This window comes from Medicago truncatula, chromosome 3, assembly GCF_003473485.1.
Source record: "Medicago truncatula cultivar Jemalong A17 chromosome 3, MtrunA17r5.0-ANR, whole genome shotgun sequence".
In the NCBI taxonomy this organism is placed as follows: Eukaryota; Viridiplantae; Streptophyta; class Magnoliopsida; order Fabales; family Fabaceae; genus Medicago; species Medicago truncatula.
Window position 1 is genome coordinate 18,292,131 of NC_053044.1, and position 10,494 is coordinate 18,302,624.

A 10,494-nucleotide genomic window follows, 5' to 3' on the forward strand; every position below is an offset into this window, starting at 1 on the left:
GAAAAGCCATTTGTTTCACCACCTCATGAGCCTAAAAATCCATTAACACAAGGTTTTGTCAAATCAAAGTTAGATGACCAATTTAGAATTTTAATCGCTATACTTCCAAACAAATTGCCATCTAAACTTAAGAATCTAGAAAGTTTTCTCATACCTTGTGTCATAGGATCCAAAAGCATTGAGAAAGCCATGTGTGATTTGGGAGAGAATGCCAGGTTGACGCCACTATCCCTTTGGGAAAGATTGGGTATAGGGTAGAGAAGCCTCTTGAACGTCAAGCTAATGACTATAAAGAAGCGCTTCGTGGGAGGCAAGCCATGCATTTAACTGCTTTTGTTTTGTTGTGTTTTGTTTTTATTTGTTTTGTAGGTAATTATCCGACTATGATTCAAGAAAAAGAAAAAATTTGAAGTCCCAGTCTCTAGAACCTTGGAACGGCCCGTGCTCCCACTGGCACGGCCGTGCCAGACCTTGCCCTTCCCAAACCAGGCCAAACTCCAGGAACTTGGCACGGCCCGTGCCAACCTCAGCACGGCCGTGCCCGACCTCAGGTAAGGTTAAACCTCATTTTCCTTCATCTTCTTCCCTCATTCTTCAAACCAAACCCCTCTCATCCCTCCTACTTCTCTCTAAAACCTCCATAACCACAAAACCTCAAACCTCCACATCTCCATCAAACATTCACCAATTCACAAAATTTCTTACCCAATTCAACCACAAAAACCATTCCCACCGCAACCATCCATACAAAATCCACTTTCATCCACCCAATCCAAAAAATTCACAACCTCCATCAACCAACTCCTAAAACTCACTTAAACCTTCCCTCCATCACTAAACCAACCCTTTCCACCAAAAAGATTCACTAACCCCAACCTTCACCACAACCACACCAAGTCCAACCAAGGTCAAGGCTATGGCTTCCAAAAGAAGTGGAAAAGAAGTTGCAACATCTTCAAGAGGACCTCCCCCAAAGAAGCAAGTACCGGCAAATAATCATGGCATAATATTCAAGGACAACAAGTAAAAGGATAGGTATATAAATCTCATCTCTAAACCTTTACATCCTTGCAGGTACCCTGATAATTATGACTTGGTTACATTAGGCCTTAGTGACAATGTGTTTAAATTTCTAAGACGATTAGGGTGGGTTGCTTTGTTAAGACCTATGCGGGGTTATGAAAATTTCACCTATGAGTTTTTAAGTTCTATCGTTTTTACAAAGGATAGGATGAATCTTGATAACCCTAATCATAGAATCTCTTTCCGACTTATGAACATTGATTACAAGATGTCTCTCCAACACTTTTGTGATAAGATAAGCTTCGCTAACGCGGGGTTCATCCACGACTCTTGGAATCAAAGTCTTAAGCCGGTTGACTACCAACCCGCCACCTTTTGGGAACATATCATCGACCTTAGGCAAGTTAACACACGTTCCAACAAAGGTAGCCATATTCACAACCCGGTGCTTAGGTACCTTCAAAGGGTAATGACTTGCACTATTTGGGGTAGGACCGAATTGGGAAACACTAGGACGGATGAACTCTTCATGTCGTGGGCCATGCTTAACAACCACCCGGTTAACACATGCTTTTACTTGCTTGATTACCTTTCCCATGACGGTAATAGGTTTGATAGTAGGGGAGAGATAGTTGTGGGTGGTATCATCACATACATAGCTAGGCAATTGGGAGTGGGTGAGGACCAAGGGATTACAAAATTTGAGGGAAACAATAGGCTTAACATAGAGACCCTTATCTTTATGAACTTCATTAAGCCCCATCCACCCATGTCCTACGCACTCAAAACTCAATGTGCCTATTTTGATTATACTTTCTAACCCATCTCGGACTAACACCGAGGTGAAAGAAAATTTGTTGTATGTTGTTGATGATCCACAGGTACATGAAGAACACGATAATGAAGGCAGGGTAGATGCACATTTGCACCAAGAAGAGGAAGGTGCACAATTGTACCATGATAAGGAGCACCATGACCATGATGCCGGATAAACAAATGAAAATGCAAGATGGGCATGGATGCATACCGAGGCCGAGAGGATAAGCACCAAGCAACTAAGGCAAGGTGATGAATTGTCGAGACTAAGGAATTATGTCCTAAGGGGCAATCGCATATCCGAAGAAAATAATCAAATGCTTCGGAACATGATGCACCATCTTCACCTCCAAGGTCCTACCTATAGAACTCAATGAAAAATGTGAGCTTTCCTCTTCCTCTCTTCTCTTACTACTCCTCCTTCTCCTCCTCCTTCTTCTTCTTCTTCTTCTTCTTCTTCTTCTTCTTCTTCTTCATTTCTCTTATTTTGAATCATTGAGGACAATGATTCTCCTAAGTGTGGGGGGAGCCTAATAAAGTGTCTTTAGTCGTAGTGTTTCCAAACTCCCTTGAACTTTATTCTTTTGTTTTGTTTTATTGTAAAAGGCATAGTTAAGTAGCTAATTTTTATTAAAAAAATCATGACACAAAATTTTTCATTGTCTCCTCTTATTTTGTTGATTCTTGTACATGAAAGCAAACTCTTGTGTTTTAAGTCTTCTTGATATAACCACATCTTGTTTTAAAGTGAATAAAATTCTCCAATGAGAAAAACACAAAGTTGCTTCCCTTGAGTGAATGTATGAATAGGTATTTTAAGGAAACGCGTTCTAATCTTAGTGGTGCATTAACCTTTAAAAATTCTCAAAGCGCCAGTAGTATAAGTGAGTATAAGGGAGATCATAAAAAGCCAAAAAGCCAAATAATTCCAAGATCTCATCACTGAATCTAGATTGGGGAAGGAGGTAGGCCCTCCGACTTCCTACGTGAAGGTGATTGTTATCTTGAGAAAAAACTTTAAAAAAGCATCGTTGAAACTAGATTGGGGAAGGAGGTAGGCCCTCCGACTTCCTACGTGAAGACGATGTTTTAAGGAATATCATTGAATCTAGATTGGGGAAGGGGGTAGGCCCTCCGACCTCCTACGTGAAAATGTTGTTCCTTAAATAAAGAACTTAAATGTGCAAATGGCAAAGAACAAAGATTCTCAAATACTCCCATCTCTCTTATATGAATTATAGAAGGAATCTTTCTTGGTTGATTTAGTGCTAGGATTAGACCATGTTTCCTCATAATGCCTATCTTATACAGGAGCAAGAAAAGGGTTGGACTTCACACACACACTCACTTGAAACTTGATCGTTGGGTAGAATAAAGATTTCAAGAAATACTTGAGTTTGTGATTAGTGTACATTTTGGGATTTAACAACCTGCAAAGAAAGCCAAGAGAGCTAAGAAGGATAAGAAAGTTGCAGCTCAGGAGAGTATAGATGAGCCTGCTATACCAACATCCAAGAAGAGGTTGAAGATCTGGAGGCTGACAAGAACTTACCCAAGAGAACAAGAAGTGGTAAATCAGCTGCTTCATCACAAGCTGCTTCTGATCAACGTTCAATTCCAAAGAAGAAGAGAAGGACAGCTATCGGGAAGCTGAAGGTAGAAGATTATGTGATGGAAGAGGAAGATCAGATAGAAGCTGCTACTGATCTGGTTACAAGAGAACTGAAGAAGAAGAAGACTAAAGAGGCTGCTGCACTTGCCAAAATCAGGGATTTTTCAAAGGGGATTGAAGTTCCTATATCAAGCATAGCAAGGGAAGATGCTGGTATAAGTGCACAGCAGGTTGTAAAGGCTACTGAAGAAGTACAAGATTTGGTGACTTCAGAATTTGGGAGTTTGTTAATGATTGCTGGTGATTTGGAGAAGACTACTGGGGAAGTTCAGAAGGTTGATGTTGGTGGTTCAAAAGTTGATGCCTCACAAGCTTCAAGAGGTATCCCTGATTCTCCACATAATACTATTATAAATATACAATCTAGTTCTACCTTTGTCTCTGTCTCAACCACTCTATCATCCTCATCAACTTCATCTGATTTTGATGATATCCCTCTAGGCAGTATCTACACAAACTTAAACAAAGTTCTTTCACCATCCACCAAACTTTACAAAAAGCCCGATGATGATACATCTGAGCCCATAGATTCAAATATTGATGAAAGGATTATTTGTATGGCTAAAATGAAAGCTGATTTTTGCAATAGACTACCTGCAAACCATCCTTTAAAAGCACCAATGATTGAACTCATTAGCTTTGTTCCTACTGATGCAGAGGTCATACATGAATTACCAGGAGTTGAGTCAAATACAGAAAGAGCCTCTGAGGTAGCTTATGATGAAGTTACTTTAGAAAGCCCCCAACAACAAGCACCAAACGTACAAATGACCTCAACAACCCTACCAGATGCCTCTGTTCCTGAACAAACTGTTCATGAACAAATTGTTCCTGAACAACATGTTCTTGAACAGATTCCTTCTGTCCATATCGAGTCTCCTTTTATTGCTGAACAACTTTCTGAGACCAAGCCATTCAACTTTGTGTTCTTGTCAAACCAAATGTTCCTTCTCCACCAACCATGTTTCTAGGTTCTACTGTTTTAGCAGATATGTGTGAGAACTTATTTCAGGAGCTGAACAACCTGATACAAGCAAGGACTAATTTGGTGCACAAAGACAGCTATGAGAAGCAATGGAAAAGGCTGAAAGATAGAGTAGACTTTGTCTTGAGTGAGCTTCAGAGAACTTGTATTGATGCTCAAGACACTGCTCAAAGGAAGCTTTAAGATTGGCTAAAAGGGTTAATAACAACTTACAAGAAGTTAAAGTTCTAAGTACTTGGGTGAAAAATCCGCTATGCTTAAGAGACAGAAATGCTACTGATTTCATTCCAACAGGTATACACCCAAGAGAGCTGAATTTTCAACTGATTGACAAAGATAAATGTCAGTCCAGTTTCTACAGAACTAGCCCTGCTTCAAAAGAATGTTGAGTTGGAAAAGGAAAACAAGTAGCTCAGAAAAGAAGTTCTTGAACAGAAGCTACTACTGCTTGAATACAAGTCATCCACATAAGCAAAGTTAGAAAAATCCAGAGTTAGAGAGGAAAATTTGCTTAAAAGCAGTGAAGCTTTCAAGCAAGAAATGAAGCAACAAGCAGAAGAGACAAATAGGATGATGAAACAGATGATGGAGATGTTCCAAAAACAAGCCCAACCTTAATTGCACACCCTTAGCTTGTTTTATTTATGTTATTTGTATCTTTACATGTTTCTGCTTATGTTTTTGTGCTTCTGAATTTCTGCTTCTGACCAATGTTTATATGCTTCTAAACAATGTTTATGCTTCTGAACTACTTTTGATGCTCTAATATATGACTTATGTTTACATAATTTCTCACTACGTTTTTCTCATCTCTTTCTTTATGTCGTTATTTTATAGTTTTTGTTTATGACAAAAGGGGAAGTAGATGTATAGTATTTATAGGCTCTGAGCCCCATTAATTTAATTCTAAACAAGTTAAATTAATAGGACTTTCTTCTTATCTTTTAGTCTATTAATGTGAGATTATTTTGAGTGTTATTTCGTTCTTAAATGATGAATTTAATTAACATGGATGGAACTCAGGGGGAGCTTTCAAACCTCACCTTAAAGTACTATTGGACTCAGGGGGAGCTTACAAACCTCATACCCTTACAGTCAACTTGTTAACTAGATTAACAACAATTGCACATTTTAAATACTAATGTTTGTCATCATCAAAAAGGGGGAGATTGTTGGAACAAAATATGTTTAACATACCCTTTAAGAGTTTTGATGATAACAAGGTATTAAAAATTGTCAATTGGATATGCTAATATTTGTTCAAGTATACAGGATCATAGACAAAATTTGATATCATTATGAGTTTCTGGAAGAACAAAATAGAGCAAAGGAATAAAAAAAAAATAAAGGAAGCTTAAAGCGTCTGAAGAGAAGTGCTCCTGAAGACAAAAATGCTCATGAAGTGATGACGTCATCAGAAGCTGAAGATCACCAGAAGTTGTAGTTCATCAGGAGATGCAAGACTTGAAACTTCAAAGGTTGTTCAATTGATTCAATCTCGTCCAAGCATTACAAAAGACCAGAGCAGTGAAGCAACGACTATTTTGAAAGGATTTGAAAGCATTGGATGCTTATTCTTTGAAGAGCGTTGACATAATACAATTGTACGAAGTGTACAACCACTACCTCCACTACTTAGTTTGTGTCTCTGCTACAAGACAAGAATAACAGCTCTGCCTGCAACAATGTTCCTACATACTGGGAATGGATTTGAAATTAATCCTTCATATGACAATAACCATATCATGCAAAAGATCATTGGTGATTGATCAAAGCTTCAAATGAATCTTATTTTGATGTGCTGGCAATTCACAACGTCTCTTTCACACTTCTATATAAAGGACTGAAAACTTAGAGAATGGCAAGACTCGACAACAATTAGAAAGCGCCAAAACTCTGCTGAAATTGTTCTGCATGAAAAGTTCACTTAAAATTTCTTATCAAAGTTCATATCTTAGAAATTCTAGAGTCTTAAGAGTCTGTATCTGATTTGTATTGTAAACACCACTGATTGTATATCAAGTGTTCAACCTCAAACAATTTTCTTTGTTCAGTTGTGCTTGAGCATTAGAAGTCTCTTAACTGTTTTCAGGAGCATAGAAAGTCTCTTGAAATTGTGCTTGAGCATTTGAAGTCTCTTGTTAGTTTTAGCAGTGAGCAGTTGTAATCAGATATTACATTTTTTAGAGAAGTCTCCTTGGAAGTGCAAGGGGGACAGAGCTACTTCCGGTTTCTTCTTTCTCTCTCTCTGTTTCATCCGCTGCTATTTAGTTCTGAACATCACTATAGAAACAGAATTTTATTTGCTTCTGATCAGTGTTTTCAGCTTAGGAGAAAACGAAGAAAAAAAGCTAACAAAATTCAAGCCCCCTTGTGTTTTTTCTCACCTTCAAAGTGGGTAATGGTCGGATGCAGGAGCCACTAAGTTGTGAACCGTGGCATTTGGAAACATACGAAACCATTCTGCATCAGCAAGTGCTCTATCTAATTTGACCTCAACGGCTCTAGGCGTGCCTAAACTCTTAAACCATGTGTACGAATAACCTGTCGTATATAGACTTCAGTTAACCCCGCATCATACACTGCTTGCCTAAACCCATTAATAAGCCACCATCTTCTCACGGGCATCAAGAATATCATTGAAGTCGCCTAAAATACACCATGGAAGTGAGGTATTGTTTGCAAGATTTCTCAAGAAATCCTAGGAAGCACACCTTCTTCATCAGGAAAACTATAATATATACTGATCAAACATCATCTAGGTTAAGGAAACCCTTACTAGACGCAGGCAATCTCACACTAGGAATCAACGGTGACCCATGCTGGCGACGGCCTAATCAAGCCAATCGAAATCCTAGATTTCAGGATTTCGCAATCAAACCCTATGAGAGCGGCGATAAAAAAAGTCACTGGGGCAAATTTACCAGAAGTGTTATCCAACATATCCTTATTTATCATCAACTACTATAATAGTTGGTAAAAAGCAACATTAACATCCATAAACATAGCATCATAATTCTATTAAATTACCCTAACAACTAACTCATAACTAAATAAACATAAAAACTTAGTAATATAGTGCATCATATCATATGATAGTATAATACATAATTAAAACTACATATTTTACATTATTACTCCCTCCGGGTCCCTATTTACAAGAGAAATTTTAATTTTTAGATACATTGAATAATGTACTAATGTATGTATGTATTTAGTCAACAACCTAAACCAAATACATAAATTTTATTTAATGTATCTAAAAAGTAAATCGTCTCTTCTAAAATAGGACTGGATGGAGTATTATTTTTCAAACACACAAACACTTCATATCTATATCTATAATATAATCATAATTAGAACAAGTTCAACAACTCATGAATCTTCTTCTCAAACCAACCCTTTTCATCATGATGACGACGATCCTCCTCATCGCGGCGAACAAAATCGTTATAAGTCATCACCATCGGCCTGTACATGACCCCACCACCGTGAATCCTCGCCAACCGTTTCTGGATCCGACGATCGGAGTTGCTGGCATCTTTCGACAAGATCATGTCGTTACCATAAGGGATCTGACGGCGGTGACCGTGACGGCAACGGCGGTGAGATAACGGAAAGTTTGACGGCAATATGCGTTGGTGTGGGTGGATGTGACGGTTGATTGGACGGAAATTGAGGTAAGTTAACGGAACGTGGTCGATGGAGTTGAGATTGAACGAAACGGTGTCGTGTTGTTGGGTTTTTGAAGAACTATGAAAGCGCGTGGTGGTTTCGGAATTGGATTCGGGTAATGGGTTTTGAAGATCGCGGGCGCGTGAGAGAGTGGTAGTAAAAAGGAAGAGTAAAACGGTGATGGAAATAGTAGTGACTCTGGTTGTGGCCATGGTGTGTAGTTTTTTTGAGAGAAGTAATGGACACAAATTGTGGTGATGAAATGAAGTTTAGTTTTGTTATATAAAAGGAAATTAGGAAATGGACAAAGTATAATGTTAAAGTGGAGGACTATTTGAGGAGAAGAAATTTCTTGCTTTTTTTTAGAGGGGTGGAAATTTCTTGCTTGTATTATACGAGATCTTTGTACGACTTTACTTTATTTATTGTAGTGATATAGTGACAGGTTCAATTTTTAAATCATACTTCCTCCGTCCCAAATTGTATGACGTTTTGGATATTTCAAACGTATTAAGAAATGTAATTAATATTGTGTGGAAAAAAGATATTATGAATTATTTTACAAAATTGTCCTTAATAAATGATATGGGAAAAATAAATGAAAGAATTAAAAGAAGAAAAGGTAATAAATAGTTAAAGATATAATAGAAAAAGTAAAATAAATGTTTCATTGGTATTGTAAAGTGACATACAATTTGAGACAAATATTTTTTTCTAAAATGATATACAATTTCGGACGGAGGGAGTAATAATTATTTTGTCATTTTTCAAAAAAATAATTATTTTGTCATTGAATGTATAACGAATAGTTATAATAATAAGGAGGATATCAAAATTTCAAAATGGATTTTGATTGTGTATTTTCATGTCTGATAAATAGTTATTCAATGTTGACATTAACTCTATTCATACAAGGACTAATATGTCGATTGTTAAGTATAAAGACTAATATGACAATAAATAAGTATATTGACGGATTAATATACCAATATTAACGGAAAAAATTAATGTAAAGGACAACTTTAATTAACGTCGTGCACAATCAGAACAATTTTAAAATTTTGATACAATAAACGTCTATTGTAACTTAGTAGTTACACAGAGACCAAAATAATGATTATCTCATTTTTTAATTACAAAGTGTGCTGGCCTATGAGGTAACGAGACAAATTTGATTTCGGTTGAATTTGTTTATTTTTTCTTTGACCAAGGTTAAATTTGTTTTTGGAAGATCTCTCTTTGACATGGTAGCTATATTTTTCTTTGGTTAACATAGCTCTCTTTGATGTACGCCTCACCCAATTCTAGGATACTTTATGATTTTATTTGTCTTCTATTTTGGAATATTGATAAAATCTAATGTTCAAGTTGCAATACCCTCGTTTGTTTGATGTTTACATGAAATTCTGAGAGGTTCTTTGGATGCCCATGATATCTTGGATGATTTCAACTTGAATTTATTAGACTGGGGTTGCAGTAATGTCTTTACCATCACCATCACAATTGTGGATACAGTTTATCTTTGTAGAGTTTGATGTTTACATGAAATTCTGAGAGGGTCTTTGGATGCCCCTGATATCTTGGACGATTTCAACTTGAATTTATTAGACTGGGGTTGCAGTAATGTCTTTACCATCACCATCACCTTTGTAGATACAGTTTATCTTTGCAGAGTTTGATGTTTACATGAAATTCTGAGAGGGTCTTTAGATGCCCCCTGATATCTTGGACGATTTCAACTTGATTTTATTAGACTGGGTTGCAGTAATGTCTTTACCATCACCATCACCTTTGTAGATATTGTTTATCTTTGTAGACTTTGTTTAATCTTTTCATGTTTCCATTGTGGGATATCATACTACTGCGGTGCCGTTTCCCGTACGCGACCCTTATGGGTCTTGCACCGTGAGAGAGCAATTTATTTTTTATTTTTTTTGGTTTGCAAATTAATTTGTAGCCATTAGATATGTTTGGAAGGTAATGGATGGTTGTGATCTAAAGGTATCTTGACCTACCAAAATGTTATTTTTATACTTTAATATTATTAATTTTAGAAATCTTTCAAACAAAAATAAAAAAATGCAATTGAGCTTGGAGTTAAATTCTACAAGAATAATTCATATATTATAAATTAATAAAGGGTCTTGTTAACAAGTGAACCGCGACACTCTTTAAGAATCCAAAACTTTTAGTAATTATTATTTTAAAAAGTCAACTATTACAATTACCAATGCAGTGAATACACAACTTTTTATAAAAACTTATTATTTAAAGTGTTTAAAAGAGTGCTCGGGGGCACGCGTTAACATTTTCTATCAATAAA

At 36.7% G+C, this 10,494-nt stretch overlaps 1 protein-coding gene across 1 annotated transcript; it reads right to left on the reverse strand.

Annotated features, from left to right (window-relative positions):
* Positions 1–7,491: 7,491 nt before the first annotated feature.
* Positions 7,492–8,516, reverse strand: LOC25490532 (uncharacterized). Its single transcript, XM_013604122.3, has one exon. The coding sequence runs from the start codon at positions 8,381–8,383 to the stop codon at positions 7,853–7,855; it is 531 nt and encodes a 176-aa protein (XP_013459576.1). The 5' UTR covers positions 8,384–8,516; the 3' UTR covers positions 7,492–7,852.
* Positions 8,517–10,494: the final 1,978 nt, after the last annotated feature.